Consider the following 18,988-nt stretch of genomic DNA (forward strand, 5'->3'; position numbering starts at 1 on the left):
GCTAAGAGGATGTCAAAACAACAAGAAATAATTGTGAGTGACGAAACCGCATTCTACCAGGATGACACATTCCCTAATTCTGAGATCGGGCAGTCCCCCACCGGCCGAGTGATTGAGCCGGTGAAGTACAGGATGTCAAGAGAGTCAGAAACACCGCTGCCTACCGGCCAAGTCACTGTCATGGGACATGTGGTCGATGCGGCCAAATTGAAGCTATTCCTGGACCTGATGGGTGGTACGCCGGTCACTCCTGTCACGACGACAGGGGCGGCAGCGCCTCCATAGGTGACCAGGGCCCACAAAGTGACTCCGAACAACTTGACCGGAGTAATACAAAGAGCTGGGCATGCAAGGACGCCGGCGGAGCCCGTGCTGCCAGTGGCGGACCGAAGTCCTTCCCCCACTCGCAGGAGGACAGCGTCGCCGCGGCAACAACGAGGCCACCCCCGAAGAAACGAAGAAAGGAGCCCGACTCACCAAAGTCGGATAACAAGAAGCCCTTCCCGCCACATGGAGAGAAGCCGGACTAGGGTTGCGAGGAGCCGATTGCCGCGTGTCATTAGGCACGTGGTCAGACAGCCCCTCGGTGCCTATGTCCTCGAAGTCCCGGTGCCAACTAAGCTGAAGCTGCCGCCCATATCATACAAAGGGGATAGTGACCCAACCGACCATGCCGAGGCTTTCGAGTCGTACATGTCGGTATGGGAGCAACCCGATGAGGTGTGGTGCCGAGTCTTCCCAACAACCCTGCATAGGATGGCACAGAGTTGGTACAAGGGGCTACCTAATGGCTCGGTATACTGCTATGCCGACCTGAGAGACAACTTCATAGCCCAGTACGCCTGCAACAAGAGAAGGGCCGTGGAGACCTCGGATCTCCTAACTATCCGACAGGGGGAGGACGAGTCCCTCCGGAGCTATGTGAAGAGGTTCGATACTAAGGTTCAGCAGATTCGTGAGCTGAACACCGAACTGGCGGCCTTCGCACTGATGAAAGGCCTGCCGAAAGGCGAGTTCAAAAATGAGCTCATCAAGTGCGAGGACCTCAACCTAGACTCCGCCAGAAAGATGGCCGACCGAGCCGTCAAGGTGGAGGACTATCACAAGACCTGGGTAGGCCACAACGAAGCTGGGCACCCAGAAAGGAGGAGCCGCCGGGACAACGTAGATGAAGGACGCCGTGGCATGAATAGGTCATGACCTGAGAGATTTAATAAGAGACAGAACTCGGCGGGCGCCGGGGGGAGTTCGGGACCATACACCCAGAAGCGGTACAGCAGTCTCACCCCCCTAGTCAAGTCACCGGCCGAGGTCTTTGCCCTAAGCAAGAATGAAGGGCAGAAGTGGGCCAGGCCCCCCAAGGCGGGGGGGGACGGCGACACTAACCATTTTGTGACTACCACGGCCAAACCGCCATAAGACCGAAAACCTGCTCGGATCGAGGAACGCCATCGAGGAGCCGATTCGAAAGGGGGCCCTCAAGAAGTATGTAGCCGGAGGCCCGAAACAAGCTCCGACGGGCGAACAAAATCGATATTCCAAATGATGGGAGTGATCCAGGTTGTAATCGGAGGAAACGAGAACGGTGGGTCAGCTAATGGGCACAAACGTCACCTAAATGAGCTTTACCAAGCCATCAACTTTGTGCCCACCACAGCGATCCCCGCTTCCACCGTCCCCGATATAACCATCGGCAAGAAGGACTACGAAGGCGTCGTTGCCCCGCACAGCGACCCGCTTGTAGTCCACCTAGACATAGCCAACCACTTGGTGAAGAGGTGCCTGATTGACACAGGCGCCTACACAAACATCATGTTCAGGGAATGCTTTCTCAATCTCGGTCTGAAGATTGAAGGCCTGAGCCCCTGCACCAACCCGCTATACAGCTTCACCGGGGCCGGTCTGGTACCCCTAGGGTCAATCGATCGCCGGTGATGTTTAATAAGCCGATGCGGCCAAGAATGTTTTATCTGAGTTCGTGGTCATTGATGGTTCGTCTGCCTACAATGTTCTCATAGGCCGAGTCACTTTGAGCGAGGCCGATGCGGTGATGTCCATCCGGGCCCTGACATTGATGTATGTCTCGGACCGGGGGGAAGCGCAAAAACTCGTCTCAAAGGACGAAAGAGACGAAATTGTCAATGTCCAAGTATCTGCCAGAGGGTGCAACATGAAATCCCTCAAAGTGACGAAGAAATCAGAGAAGGGGAAGAGCCCATCCTCACAGCAGGAGGGCGAAAAGATGGATACTAATGTCGGCATGGTCGAAGGAGCCGAGACCGAAGAAGTGGAAATTGACCCAGGGCGCACCGTAACTGTCGATGTCGGCCTGGAGCCAAAATTCAGAGCCGATCTCCTAGACCTGCTGAGGAAGAACAAAGATGTCTTCGCATACTCAGCAGCCGAGATGCCAGGCGTGAGCCGGGAGGTGATCGTTCACAAGCTGAACGTACTCTCCACCGCTCGCCCTGTTAAACAGAAGATGAGGAACTCCTCGGCCGAGAAAGATGAGGCCATCAAAGCCGAGGTAGATAAACTATTAGAGGCGGGCTTTATCATGCCTTGTACTTACCCTGAATGGCTAGCAAATGTTGTAATGGTAAAGAAGTCATCAGGGGCGTGGAGGATGTGTGTTGATTTTACAAATCTTAATAAAGCATGCCCTAAAGATTGATATCCCTTGCCTCGAATAGATAGTTTAATTGACGCAACGACAGGCTACACTATGCTGAGCCTGCTAGACGCCTTCTCGAGGTACCATCAGGTATTCATGGCCGAGGAAGACATGCCTAAGTGCGCATTCATCACCATACACGGCACATACATGTATAAAATGATGCCGTTCGGTTTGAAAAACGCTGGCGCAACTTACACTAGGCTGGTGGACAAAGTGTTTCAAGATCAAAAAGGGCGAAACATCGAGGCTTACGTCGACGATGCTATTGTAAAAAGCAAGTCTGACAGCGAGCACTTGGCCGACTTGAGCGAGACATTTTGTTCACTAAGGAAATATAAAATGAAGCTTAACCCACATAAATACAACTTCGGTGTCCGGGCCGGCAAGTTCCTCGGCGTGCTTGTCAGCGCCAGAGGAATTGATGCCAATCCAGAGAAGATCAAAGCAATACTAGACCTGCCGGAGCCGAGGAATCGAAAAGAGGTTATGATGCTGACCGGGAGGATGGCGGCTCTCGCCCGCTTCATCTCTCGGTCGGCCGACAAGAGCACCCCATTCTTTAAAGTGTTGAAGGGGAATAAAGACTTTTGCTGGGGGGAGGAACAGAGTGCGGCTTTCAAGCAACTGAAAGCCCACCTACTAACTCTCCCGACCCTGTCCAGGCCGACGCTGGGAGAGACGCTATACCTATATTTAGTAGTTACCTTGGCCACGGTCAGTGCCGTGATCGTCAGAGAAGAAAACAAGCAGCAACACCCAATCTACTTTATCAGCCATACACTGCTAGCCGCCGAAAGAAACTACCCACTGATCGAAAAAGCAGCCCTTGCCGTCGTCGTTGCCGCAAGGAAGCTGAAACCCTACTTCGACGCACATCCCGTGACGGTCTTAACCGACCAGCCATTGGAGAAAGCATTGGAAAAATTCGAAAAATCAGGCAGACTTATCAAATGGGCAGTGGAGCTATCCGGCTTCGGCATCCAATACAAACTGAGGCCCTCGATAAAGGGGCAAGCGCTTGCAGACTTCCTGGCCGAGTGCACATATCAAGAAGAATCACATCCCGGGGTGTGGGAAGTATACACCGACGGGTCCTCCACGGCAAACAGCTCAGGAGCCGGCATCCTTATCATCAGCCCTAACGGGGACGAGTTTGAGTACGCCTTGAAGTTTACCTTCTCGGCCTCAAACAACGAATCCGAATATGAGGCAGTGATAACTGGAGTCGAGTTAGCTAGAGCTGCCGGGGCGGAGCATGTTGTGGTAAAAACAGATTCACTCTTAGTCACTAACCAAATCAGAGGAGAGTATGAGGCTCGAGACGACGGGATGGTGAGATACCTGGAAAGGGTAAAAGCCGACACTGCAAAATTGAAATCTTTCCAAATACAAAGTGCATCCCAGTCCGAGAACAACCGAGCCGACGCTCTCTCAAAACTTGCCATTCAAGCATCAAGAATGTCGGTCGAACCGTCTTTGGTGGATATCGGAATGCTAAAAGCATCACTGAGACCGTTGGCATGGTGTGCGACATCGAAGCCGAGACGACGTGGATGACTCCGATAATGAAATACAAACTAACAAAAGAGTTACCAGAGGACCGCAGTCTCTCTCAGAAGATAAAAAGGATCGCCGCAAGGTACTTGGTGTTCGAAGGAGAACTATACAGAAGGTCCGTGATAAGACCACTTTTTGAAATGTGTCGGCCCGGTACGCGGAGCTCATCTTGTGAGATTCACGAAGGCATCTGCGGACATCACATGAGGGCGAGAACGTTAGCCCACAAAGCTCTCCGAGCCGGCTACTTCTGGCCGACCATGCTGAAAGATTCCAGAACTAAGACCAAGAAGTGCAAGAATTGTCAGATGCATGCTCCGGTGATACATGCACCTTCCCGAGACTTGAAACCAGTACTTAGCCCCCTACCATTCGCACAGTGGGGGATGGATTTATTAGGGCCATTTCCGACGGCCTCCGGAGGAAGGAAGTACCTAATCGTCGCCGTTGACTACTTCACCAAATGGGTCGAAGCTGTCGCGGTACCTGCCAAGACCACGGCGGCCGTAAGAAAGGTGATTTGGGAGAACGTCATAACTCGATTTGGGTTACCCCAAGTCATGGTATTTGACCACGGCCGAGAGTTTTGGAGCGACATGGTAATGAATTGGTTGGAAGAGCTCGGTATCAAATTTGCATACTTCTCCGTCTGCCACCCTCAGAGCAACGGACAGGCAGAGGCAGCCAATAAGACAATACTGAACGGGTTGAAAAAGAAGGTCGAAGATCTAAAGGGAAGATGGGTTGATGAACTACCCGGCGTCCTGTGGTCCCTTCGAACCACGGAGAAAGAAGCAACGGGGTACAGTCCATTTCACCTAGTCTATGGGTCTGAGGCCGTCCTGCCAATTGAAGCAGCGGTGCCGACATTCAGAACGCAAACTTTTGACCCAGTCGAAAATGAGGAAGGCCTGAGAGCCTCCCTAGACCTGGTCGAAGAAAGTCGAGACACGGCACGGCTCAACTTGGCAGTATATCAAAACCGAATGAGAAGAGCATACAACCGTAGGGTCCACAAAAGAGACTTAAGAGTAGGAGATCTAGTCCTAATAAAGTCGGCCGCAACAAACAAAGGAAACATCCATGGTAAAATGACGGCCAACTGGGAAGGACCCTACAAAGTGGTTGAAGAAATGAGGCCGGGGACATACCGGCTGACAGACATGGAGGGTGTTCCTCTAATGAGCCATTGGAACACAGACAACCTTAAGAAGTATTTTGTATAGCGGCGGAGGTGTCCGAGACCGTTGTGGACACCTCAGCGCGTGATTATACCTTATGAAGAATGATCCAAATTTTCCATCAAGATGCTTGTCCCCTCCGTAGTCGCACCAAGGTAGACGCCACGGCCAAAGCCGGCGATCCACCGCAATGGCGATTGATACTCGCGAAAGCGACCAACATGCTTAGTAGACGCCACGGCAGTCACTACAAATGCAGTTGATACTCGCGAAAGCGACCAACATGCTTAGGAACGTATAAGTACAGTTGAGACGCAATTCTAGTCGCCTCGGCCAATCCGAGGGGGCAGAGGAAGCGATCAATATGTCTACAGATACGAACGCTGTCGAGCCGTAACCTTGATTGCCTCGGCCAAAGCCGGGAGTAGCGGGGACACAACGACCGATACGCTAACATGTTCACAACGGCGGTTGGGAAGCGCAAATTTGACCGCCTCGGCTAAGACCGGGAGTGGAGGAGGATGCGACCAACATGCCAACATGTTTAAAAACGTTTAAGTACAATTGAGATGCGCCTTCTAACTGCCTCGGCCAAGCCGAAAGTAAAAACGAAAAAGCACTCAATATGTTGAAACGTAAGAAGACAACTTAATGGAGGCAAAATAAACAAACTCTATTGAAAAATGTTTACAGGTGAGGCAAAACAAAGTCGACGGCCGTCCCCATAGGGATAGCCTAAACACAACCTACCAAAGTTTAACAAAAAAAAAGAAGTACATCAAAAGGTTACAGACATAAGACTTTAAGCGCCAAAAGGATGGCAGGGAGGAAAGGCTCAATAGTTAGCCCCCGAACAGCTGAAGCTGTCAGAAGGGCCGGGTGAATCTGGTGACGGCCGCCCGTTTCCCTATGCCTGTTTCTGCTCGCCACCGGCAACAGTAGCAGCATCACCAACGGTGGGCGGCCCAGGAGCCGACTTGGCAGCTTCACCTGCCCTTGCTCTCTCAGCCTCCTCCCTAGCCTCCTTCACCTTTTCAGCATGGGCCGCCTTGGCCTCAGCTTCCTGAGCAGCCTTCGCCGCCTTCGCCTCATCCGCAGCCTTGGCCTCCGCAGCATCCGCCTTCTCATCAAGAAGTCGGTCAAAATCTTGCCACGGGAAGTTACCTTCAGGAAGGAGCTCTTTGATTGCATCCTTGGTAGCCTCTTCAGCTTGGTCCCGGTACCGGGCACACATCTCAGGGATGATAACGGTTTGCAGCGTCTCAATGTCCTTCTCCCTCTGAGCAAGGATAGCCTTGGTGTTCCTATGATCCTTCGCCTCAGCCGAATGCATAGTCTTCCATCTCTCCTTCTGCTCAACCACGGCCTTATAGCCGCCCTCAAATTTATCTTTCTCCTCCAGCAGCTTAGCAGCGTCAGCCTCCGCAGCCTCAACCTTGGCTCTCTCGGCTAGGACCGCCTTTTCAGCGTCCTCCCTAAACTTTCGCTCAGCGAGGAGGTCCTTCTTGGCGGCCTGGAAGTCCTCCCTCGACCTCTCAGCCTCCTTCTTAGCTGCGGCAAGCTCGAGCTTAAGCCGTTCAAGCGCAGGGGCAGCTCGAGCCATGACCGTTTCTTGCTTCATAATATGAGCACCGGCTAGTTCAGTCCACTTCGCCAGCCTCTTGGACAACCTTGCGCCCTCCGCCACAAGCTGAGCGGGGGAAACCTTCTGGGATGAGGAGTCAACGGTGACATTTCTATCGCCCGTCTGCACAGGCTGCTTCTCCAATTGCCGTTCAGTGCGAACGACAGCTGACGGCGGCTGATCTACAAAAAATCCAGACAAAGCATCCATGTCAACATTCATTGACATGTCAGAGAGCCTGTCATCAGAAATGCCCAATGAACCTGCTAAATCCGAGCCATGGATAAGATCCGTACCAGTCCTGGCCTTCTTGGGTAGAGGGCCGGCTTGTCCCTTTCCTTTCCCGGCCTCGGTAACAGCAGCAGCGGCAGGCGTTGCCTCTTTTCTCTTATTTGAAGGAGGAGGACCCTCCACAACGGTGACCTCCTCTTCAACATCAACGACCACCTGCTCCTTTTGGATTACGGGGATTGAAGATTGAGCTGGAGTTGACGCCGTTACCGCCGTAGACGTCGTCTTTGGTCTCCGGCACGGCACGTTACCAGCAATCTGCGCTTGAGCCGCCGCCACATCCAATGCCTTCAACTGCTGCTCCATAAGTTCGTGAGGGGCCGGTCTGCGATCACGTGGCAAGGCCTTAGGATGCAGCTCAACAACTCTCCCGTCCTCGTCAAGTCCCAACCTCTGGAGAGCGGAGACAGGCAGTTCCGGGCCAAATCGGTCTGCAAAAGAAATAAACTAAAATTCAAATACAGAAACATAAAAAGCAAAGATGGGCCTCATACCGACCCCACTCACCCCGGGCCGAGGGCCGGATGAGGCGACGTGGCGAGCGGCTCATCCCGAAGAACGATCGCGTCGGGGCATCCATCCCTTTGGCGTGCCATCCTTCTCGGCCTCAAACAGCCTCATTGCCCGCTTTTCGTCCTCATTAAGATAGACCTTCATGGCGTCCATCTTAAGCTTATTCCGGAGACATATTTGTCATGCTCCCCCGATTCTCACACCGCAAATTGACGCGCTCACGAAAGGACCGGGCGTGGATAGTCCTCCGGAACCTCGACGTATACCCACCGCCCCTTCCAGTCCTTGCAAGATGTCAGCTTGGAAATGGTAACATAACCCGCCTCGGTCTGTATGCTATACCACCCCGTGCCGCCTAGAGTAGACTGTCGAAGATGGTGAAGCCGGCGGAAGAGGTTCACCGTTGGGGCCTCCCCTTTAAAAAGACATAACCATACAAAACCAATAATCGTCCTGATGGCCAACGGATGCAGTTGGGCCACGGCGACATTCATGGCTTTAATTATAGCAGCAACGTATTCATTCAGAGGAAACCGGAGCCCATACTCCAGGTGTCTGATGTACACGCCGATACAACCCTCGGGAGGGCAACAGACGGCCTGACCCTCCTCAGAGATAATTATTCTATACCCCCTGCCGAAGGAGTAATGATCCTCAAAAAGGTCAGAACCGGAACAACTAGCGAACTTGTTCGTCCAAGCACGATCAGGATTGATCGAACAGGCGTCGCCGTGCCACGAGAATTGCGGCCTCTTTACGACAGAAGGGGTCGCCTCATCATCGTCATCATCAAAACCCTCCAAAAATTGAGGATCAATTTCAGGAGAAGGAGACTTGGGACCCCCAAACCCTATCGGGGTGACAACCAGTGGCTCCTGTTCATCAGGATGCGACGGTTCGCCCCCCGGCGCAGAGGTACTGGGTTGAGCATCCGCAGAAGACATAGTGACAACAAAAACTTAACAATTAAAAGTTGGAAAAATTTGTTTGTTTACCTTGGAAAAAGTGCTACGCCGAGTAACACTTTGAAGACTAGAGAGAAATTTCTTCGAAAAAACTAAGAGAGAGGAAATTTTTTGAGAAAATGAAGTTTTATGGCCAAAAAACGGGGCACGCTGCTCTATTTATAGAGCAAAGCCCATGAAGTGGACCAATCAGGGCAAAGCCCATGAAACGTCCACCAATCAATGCCAAGCCACGTGTCAAGCATGCAGCCACGGAATGTCAATCGACATACAGTTACCAATCTTCTTCGACATGCTCCTTGGTATCTACTTGCTATCGGCCAGCTGATCAACAAAGCAAAGACAGCACCGGCCGGGGGCAATCAAAAGCACACGGCACTCTCAACCTTGGTCTCGGCCAACGCCATTTTCTTTTCCACATTTGATGTCCATTACACATCCATGTCGAAGGGGGATACGGTACGGCCTGAACAGAACCAAGCCGAGGAAGAAGAAGCCGGGGAAGAAGTTCAACTTGCGCAGAATACGCTCAACACTCATCGAAGGTCCATACCACGGCATAGACTACGCTGGGGGCAAATTGATGGGGCATATTCTCGCACCCGGCGACCGAGTCAACATATTGAGCAAGGTCAAAGCCAAAAGACAGAAGTCAACGTATTAGACAACCCTAACAAGCGACGCACGCGACTGTCGGCTGTCACTGGGTCTCGGCTAGGCAACTAGCCGGTAGGAGGCATATCCGCGTACTCACATCCAGTCCCCTCGGCATGGAGTCAACCAGGCCAGCCGGCCTGCCATGGGTCCCTCGGCCGAGGGTAGAACAGTCTTTCCACCTGCTAGCCACTTGGCCACTTGGCCACTACGTGACAAAAGGTGAAAATCTATAAACACTCCTCAATCCTCATTGAGAAAACGATCCACAACTCATCCTAAAAACTCACTATTAATCTGGTATAAACTCCCTTACCTCTCTACAATATACTTTGCCAAGTAACACACAACTTAATCTCTTTAAGTTTACTGACTTGAGCGTCGGAGTGAGTACGCTCGGTACCAAGCCGAGCCCTCAGTTTGTTCATCTTTACAGGAGAGAGCGAAAGGAAGAGACAAGAAAAGACATCACTCAACAAGCTTACGTGGTCATAACCCTGCTCCGGAATTACACCCGGAACAGTTACTATTTTCAAAAGCCAAGCAACAACATTCATCATGCACATCGATTATTTAACTTGTCAATCACAATTTACCACATGCTTTTATTTTATAACTTTACGTACACAATAACATAATATACAACATAAAATCCCCTATTCACATGTTACAAACATTGCCATATTATTAAAATCCATTACCCACATAAACATGTTCCACACATGAATTTCATATTTTTATGCAATTACTTACTTAATCTCTTCCAACCAATTCATTCATTACAAATTTACACACTTCTTACCACATATACACATGAACAATAGTGGACAAGTACATAAACTTATCATGCAACCTTATGCAAACCAAATATACGTATACGACACAACATTCCTATGCACATGTTATTATTATGCCACATTATGAATCATCCATCCTGCAACATCATCATTCATCACATATTATCACATATGAACTACTTCCTTTTTCTACCACATCATTCATCATTCTCATATACTTTTCCTACAATTCAAAACAACATTGTAAACCGACTATCATGCTTTCATTCAATAGCTTACGAAATCACATCATCACCATCTTTTCTACACATTCCCCATTCTCCACATACAAACACCCACCGATTCATGCCACACATCACCATATAGGTACACAATTCACAAGATAAACACATAGCGATCCCGACTCATATCCCATGGTGACCGGTTCAAAATTGTAGGGCGAGTTCGCGACTTTAGGACGTCTCCCAAGCCTTTGCATTAGCTCCTACAACCTTTACCCCGGGTTCATTTTAATTGACTCCCTATATTCATTAAATTCATTGGTTACAAGTTTCAGGATCGTCGCTCTGATACCATTTGTAACACCCCCACACTCCAAGTGCCTTACCAGGATCACTCAGGTATAAGGATGCCACCATCTCGGTTACCCGAGGCATGATATTCATAAGACAATAACGAAACAACTTTAAAAGTAAATAAAGTTTAAAGTGATTACATAGCAATTCCAAACGATAAAAAGAAATACAAGATTCTCGGACGGTCTCATGCTAAAACTATCAAAGCTATAAAACATCGTCGACACGGAAGACTTCCAACCGCCACGTGATGACTCATCCCGCTATCTCATACGCGTCATATCATACTGCTCAATAACTCGCTCACCACCCCGAATGGATCACCACGCTTTTAAAACATTTAAACGGGTCGATTAATCACACAATTTAATATATCAACAATAAGATAAACATACAGCTTAACCGTCGCACACACACACCATCACACCAATCCCAACAATCTCAATCACCGACTGTCCACTGGACCAGCCCTGCCAGTGGGGGACCGCAGTCGTTCCCACCTAAGCCCCGCTCATCATACCGAGCGATAACCCTGTCCATTAATGTGCACATCCCCTTCCGTGGCGGGTTCCACGAAGGGCGAAACTAGGGCGTGAAGCCACTCCCGCAAGTGACTCCACTCAGCCGAGAACGCATCTCGAGAACTAGAGACAGACAATCACAATCACAATCACAATCACAGCCGTCACAACACAATTACTATATCAAACAATCAATCTCAACACATCAACAATCGTCCCATTATGGGACTAATACTGAGTAGGAAATCCTACCTGGAAAGCACAACCGTCAGACGGTATCAACAGCTGTATCAAAAAGCCTCTTCTACAAAACCTTCTCCTATCATACAAACACATAAACACTACCAAATCACAATCTACACAAAACCCCCAAATCCCCATATTAGGGTTTAACCAACTTAAAGGAAAAACAACAAAAAGGGTACATAGATCTTACCCTTGACGCAAGGATCTTAACGGTATAACAAACGATGAAAACCGACCTTCCAAACTCCGGGATTTGCTAACAATGCGATTAAGATGATGAACGTATTTGCTTTCTCTCTTTGACAGTAAATTAGGTTTTGGAAAAGTGTTTAGAATGATGACGGAAAAAGGTTATATATCTTAATCGCATAATTAACAAAACCCGAGAAAAACTCCCCGTAAACCGGCTACTCGATCGAGTATCTAAGGTACTCGATCGAGTACCCCCTTACTCGATCGAGTATCCTAGTTACTCGATCGAGTACCCAACAGGTCAGAAACTATTTTAAAACGCAACTAACCCTTACTCGACAGAGTAAGGCCTACTCGATAGAGTACCCAAAGACTCATAAATACGGGGTATTACAAGGGCAGCAGACGCTGCGTCTGTTCCTGACCTGAATTCTGGCTCTGAAGCCGAAATTACGTGTTGTTAATACTCGTTGGTGAATTTAATGATTGATTAAATTATTTACTCGGATGAAAGTGATTAGTAGGTTATTTGCATATGATTAATGGGTCATAAAACAATAAAAAACACGGATGAGACGGAATATACTAATTAATTTACACGAAAGGATGATTGATTAGTGACATGAGTGAATGAAATAGACTAAACATGATGAATTAATAACAAATTAATGACGAACGTGATGAACAAACGATGAATAACAAGTGCAAATATGTCAACGACGAATTCCAGAGACTCAATATTGATTGAATCGAACCTCTAAAACCCGAATTGAGTTTAATGACGAAAACCCGCAAATATTGGTTATAAGGGATTTAAGTCGGGTTTAACAATGAATTATACGAACTAATGATGATGATTAATGATATACATGCGAAATTATTAAACTATTGAGTCGAAGAGTTAACAAACAACCAAAACAAATAACAATCGAACGAATTACAGAGGATGAACGAAGAAGAAAGGAAGCAGGAACTGCGGCAGCCTTACGAAAAGGCGCAGCAGGTACTGCGCTCCTTCGAAGAGGCGCAGCAGTTGCTGCGTCCTTTCTCGACGGTTATCTACTGGAAATCCGTAAAAAGAGGTTTTAAAGCATGGTTTAGAAATCGGTTTTAACGAGGTATTTTCGACATAAACCTTACAATTGTGATACAATAAGTAAAATACAATAAAAAAAAGAGAGATTATACACCCTCAGACTTACATGTTGACGAAACGAGAAGGACTAAGAAATCGATTAGTGATGCTCGACGCGGATGCAAAGAAAGTGCCCTCGTAAGAAGAAAACGATTAGATTAATTAAGTTGATTGATGTGGAGTTGGTCAAATTGGTAGGTCATGCAAACGAGGCTGGTACTCAGAAGGATCCGAGCTTACGTGGTCGAATGTTCAAGCACGTAGACGCCAAAAAGTAAGAACAAAGGTCTAGAATGCAAAGGGAGAAGAGAAGGGCGGACACTCGCGTGAGAAATATGAGGAGCGAAGGCTCCTATTTATACTAATCACGTGGAGGAATTAGGGTTTCGGAGACTCTTTGGAAGTGAATCTCGGAAAGATATGAAAAAGATACGAAAATTACGCAGAAAAGAACCTGGGAAGAGGCGCATCACCACTCGCGTCTCTCTCTTGGAAGAGGCGCAGACTGCCGCGTTTTCCCAAGTGGTTTCCTCCTGCGGAAGAAAGATTTCCGTGTTTAAGTTATGGTAGGACGGAATAATTCGGTTTTCCTTAATATCTTATGTGAATATCACGGGAAATTGTTTACCAAAAGATAAAGATTGTGAAATATGGAATAGAAATATCCGGAACATTCCAGAACATTCCGACTCGGGATTTAACGATTATCAGAAAATGGAGACGGTTTTAGGCCTGGACTCCAAATGTACTCTAATTACTGTCAAAACGACCGTATCGGCACGTAGATGACAACTAAGAGGTAGACATTAATATTTGAGCAATCACTTGACGATAATCTTACGAATTGTCACAAATCGTTCCGCGTACCAAACATGCGGCCCAATCATCACCGGGTGGTTTGCGAGAGGTGCAGAAATGAGGTATCTACATATGTTCCTCCTTCAGACCAATTCAGGGTTGCTGCGGCTGGGGCTGGTGGTGATGCGTTTGTCGGTCACACAAAGCGAGACCATATTAATTACGTTAACAGATTGAAGATGAAGACAATTGAAGGTGGCGATGCAGCCACTTTGATCAACCTCATGACTAGTAGGCAAGCGGAGGAGCCGGGTTTCTTTTTCCGCGTTCAGTTTGACGAAAAAGGTAGATTAAGTAACCTTTTTTGGCGGGATGCGATGATGAGAGATGACTATTTGTTGTACGGAGATGTTAAAATATTTGATACAACTTATCGCACCAATAGGTACAATCTCATTTGTGGAGCCTTTGTTGGTATTAACAACCATTGGTCCAATGTCATGTTTGGTTGTGCTTTTCTGTCGAACGAAAAGGAAGAATCATTCGAGTGGTTGTTCAATGTTTTCAACGAATCCATGGGTGAGGATGTTCTTCCTGTCTCTATCTTCACTAACCAAGACCAAGCAATAACAAATGCAATTGAAAAGGTATGACGTTTATTTTTTTACTAATATGGTTACACTGGGTCATATTGTCTTGTGTCGCCATGTTTCGCCACAAATGTTACTATCTTGCTTAACACTAACATTACTTAAGATAATAACATTATGTCCTATTTTCTCATGTCAGTAGAATATGCCATATATGTGACCATCTTTGTTTGTAGAAACATATGCTAATATGGTTACATTTTCCCATATTGTCTATAGACCACTTCAGTATTGATAACGTTAAACTGGTGACAGGTTTATCCACAAACCAGACATCGTCTATGTCAGTGGCACATTCAACAAAACGCACTTCGGGAAACTAAAGGGTGATCGTCCGTTCCAGAACCTATTCAACAAATGCCTTCATGGTTACTACAATGAGGCTGAATTTGAGCAGACTTGGCATAAAATGTTGTCAGATTATGGGTTAGTCAACCATTCATGGTTTAAGAGATTGTACAAACATAGAGCCAAATGGAGCACTGCTTTCAACAATCAATTCTTTTCAGCCGGGATTTTATCGTCCCAAAGGAGTGAGAGCACAAACCATGCGATGGGATTTCAAGCTTCTAAGACTACATCCGTTACCGAATTCTTTGGGATATTTGAAAACACGGTCAAAAGATGGCGGGGTGAGGAAGAGCGTAAAGAATTCAACGGCATAAGATCCACACCATCTTCTGTGTACCCTCTAGTGGATTTGTTACTACATGCATCTCAGGTTTACACATTGGAGCTCTTTCGAGTGTTTGAGAAAGAATTCGCGCTTGCCATGGGTACTCGTGCTGTCATCCTTCTGATTGATGACCCTGAGGTGTTGTTGTATCGTGTTTACCCTGCTGCCCATGAGGAGGACAACCATCACGTGACGTACGATTGTAAGAATAACCTAACAGAATGTACGTGCCGAAACTTCCAGGTTAATGGTATGCTTTGCAGTCACATCATCCGTGTCTTCCACATGCATTCTGTTGTCGAGATACCGGAAAGGTACATACTCTGTAGATGGACCAAATTTTCAAAGACTATAGTGTGGGAGAGGTTCCTCCCAAGCGACATACGCAGAAATGCCGCTCATAACGCCATCAATTGGCGTCGATCAATGTTGACGGCTATGAACTATCTCATCACCAAATCTCAGAGTGTTTCTGATGCAAGAACTGTCGTGGATAAGCTCTTTATTAAAGCGAATGAGGAGGTCGAATTGTTACTTTCTAAGCTTAATATGGAGGAAGATGAACCAACTGTTGATGTGTCTGTGCCTCCTATTCTTGATCCCGTACGTTGTACTACTAAGGGTCGAAGTCAACGAAAAAAAAGGAACATGGGTACGAGGAAGAAGGCTAAGAAAGGGTCTGAACTTGGGGCAGGGGAGAGTACTATGTACGTCGCTGTGCCGCGTCTAATATGACATACCATCTACGTTGCAATCCTTAGGTGTTTTGTACTAATGTGGACCAAATATCACTAATGTCACCAAACCAGTGGACTTATGTGCCCATGTTTGGTTGTATGGGTTTTGCTATCTAAATGCCTCTATTTTGGGTCAACTTGGAAACTTACCTTGACACGGATTTTGTGCAAACATTCTGATATATACTAACGTTTGCTTATTTTGCTCCATATGTGACCATTGTTGCTAACAAATGTATCATTGTTGTGCCGCGTCTAATATGACATACCATCTACGTTGCAATCCTTAGGTGTTTTGTACTAATGTGGACCAAATATCACTAATGTCACCAAACCAGTGGACTTATGTGCCCATGTTTGGTTGTATGGGTTTTGCTATCTAAATGCCTCTATTTTGGGTCAACTTGGAAACTTACCTTGACACGGATTTTGTGCAAACATTCTGATATATACCAACGTTTGCTTATTTTGCTCCATATGTGACCATTGTTGCTAACAAATGTATCATTGTTTGATCCATATGTTACCATTTTAACTAAATATATTTGAAATAACTCATCCTATGACTAGTCATTAATTTCTGCTCAAAAAGGTAACAATTAACTCTAATATGGCCACCTTATACCCTACACATTGACAATATATATGAAAGACAATGATTATCTATTATATTTGTTTACACTACATAAACTCTATAAAATGGTGACATTATACACAATGCCAACAATCACAATGCCATGTGTTACCATTTTTAAACACAATATAAATTTACCATAGTGTCACCATTTTAAGGTTCAGTGTTGCCCTTTTAAGCAAAACGCATGTTGTTGTTTACCTGCTTAATAAAATTTGCACAATTTTAAGACATGCTCAAAATGTAACTACATTACTGCTAATAATGTCACCACATTAGTGCACCCATGTCATAGCATGGGTAGTTCAAATGTTTACAAAATAAAGACTATTTGTCAGTCCGTTCACAGCCCGAAGGACACAAAGTTTTGCCCCAAAATACTACATTACCAAAACGACCAACAACTACAAAGTCTTCATTATAAAAACCAACAATTAAATTAACGAGATACGGCATTAGCTACTTTCTTCTTTCCGGCAGTCTTTGGTACTGGACGGTTCGGTGCACGGCTTACTTCCGGAGCGGCATTGTAAACGGGTCCTCCTGGTGGACGGTCTCGAGCACGAGTGTACCTTAGCTCGTACGACCTGGCGGGTGCTTTTTCTCCAGTGTCATCTAACCCCAGATCAAAGGACGGCGGGAAGACCACGTTCTCCAAAGCTGTGTCCGCCTGATCAAGCATTGCTATGAACTCAGCATAGAATGCAGGGTCGCTATCCAATCTCTGCGAGAAGGTCTGCTCCGCTTCACCCGCCGCTTCACCAATTCCGTCCTGCTGTTGCTGCTCCTGCTGAGACAGGGGAGGATCCGCCATCATTTCTACTGCCATGTCACAATGTAAGCGTGAAATCAACTTCTGGTTCCTCTTTGTCTGGTACCATTTAAGTACACGCGGCTGCACATTTCCAAATAATATGTAACGTGAATACACCAATATTAACGTCAATACACAGCAAAAAATCACACTTAGAATACTCACATTTTAACAATGAATCATAATGTAACCACCTGTAGTCAGAATGTCAGCATTTAAAATTTCCAACAAACACCAACATATCACAGCTATGATGGTCACATGTCAACATTCCATAAGAATGTAAGAAATGTTTGAAAAAATGTAACCATTTTCAGATACAGTGGCACCATTTTAAATATTACACACAGACAACACTTTGTCCTATTTCATAATACAACACCCTACATATCTAAGATATAGTGGTCACAAGTTCACAGTCCATATGAATGTAACCATTCTTTATCAAAATGTCACCCTTTAGTTTATTAATAAAAAAGAAGATGTTCTCACACTTCATAATAAAACAACTAGATATCAGAACTACCATGGTCATATTTTTAGTTTATTAATCGAAATGTAACTATCTTAAGCAAGAATGTCACCATTTTTAGTTTTAATGTAGTACAACTACCATGGTAACATTTGGCCCTATAACACCAACATATCACAATAAAGGATAATGTTACCATCTATGATCAGAATGTCACCATTTTGTCTCTACTACAAACCAGCATATTTCGACTATAATGGTCACATTTTATGACTGAATCAGAATGTAGCCAACTTTAACCAAAATGTGACCATTTTAAAGATTTCAACACATAAGATTCTGTCACAATTCATAAGATTCTGTCACAATTCAGACTGTAGCAGTGTAAGGATTGTCTTTACATATCATTCAGTATAAATTGATTTTGAATTTATTAAAGTGCTAGGACTTACGTCGTTGTACAGAAAGCGGAGATCCTCATCAGAAGGGAGGTCATCTGGAAGTGTGAAAGTCACAGTCCTACATCCAGTATCCTCTTCAATTGTATCCTTCTCGGCCCCACGACCCGCCTCCTTCCTGATAGCTTCCACTTCAGCGTCGTCCATCTCGGCCAGTCGAGCTGCCTCCTGCCTGATAGCGGTCACTTCAGTATCAACCCTGTTAACCGCAACTTTGTAGAATATCTTTTCCAGATTAAGCGATATCGGATACGTGGTCAGATCCCACACCCCTATACCAAAGCCCCTATGCACGGTGTAAGCTTTGCACTCCTCCTTAACTCGCTTCTTTATTGCGTCATAGGTCCAATGACGTATCAAGGGTAGTGTCCTCTTCTCAGGCAAACCCCTCCAAATCAGGCGGTGAAAGTACACTAACTGGAAGAACATTAGGCACCCCCCAATGCTTTTGCCCTCGTTTTCTTTCCATGATTCAACCGAATGGTCGAAACGATCCATAATGTACGAACACCAATCCAACTTCGGTATGGCAGCAACATCCTCCACTACCCCAATCAAACTAGTGTCGACACGATTGTGCACGGTCGGGGCCAAGAACGATCCCATTGCAAACAACACAAACATCCTCTTAAATTCTGATCCACCGTCCACCAATTGCAGCATCTCACCTCTAACTTTGTCCAGCTGTATATCCTTCTTTGGTAAAGCACCAAACCTCTTTCTCCAACAGTGTACTAGCTCTTTATCTTCTGTAACAGTTGGCACATCCTCCCCTTCACACGGTAACATGAAGACATCGTAAACATCATGCTTACTAATTA

At 46.5% G+C, this 18,988-nt stretch overlaps 1 protein-coding gene across 1 annotated transcript in view; it reads left to right on the forward strand.

Annotated features, from left to right (window-relative positions):
* The window catches only part of LOC141587938 (protein FAR1-RELATED SEQUENCE 5-like), a 61,806-nt gene extending 46,019 nt beyond the window's left edge, over positions 1-15,787 (forward strand). The window contains exons 3-4 of the mRNA XM_074409401.1: positions 13,874-14,171; positions 14,632-15,787. Coding sequence (XP_074265502.1) covers positions 13,874-14,171; positions 14,632-15,787 — 1,454 coding nt within the window. The remainder of the gene's footprint in view (positions 1-13,873; positions 14,172-14,631) is intronic.
* Positions 15,788-18,988: the final 3,201 nt, after the last annotated feature.

Source organism: Silene latifolia, chromosome 6 (assembly GCF_048544455.1).
Source record: "Silene latifolia isolate original U9 population chromosome 6, ASM4854445v1, whole genome shotgun sequence".
Lineage (NCBI taxonomy): Eukaryota > Viridiplantae > Streptophyta > Magnoliopsida > Caryophyllales > Caryophyllaceae > Silene > Silene latifolia.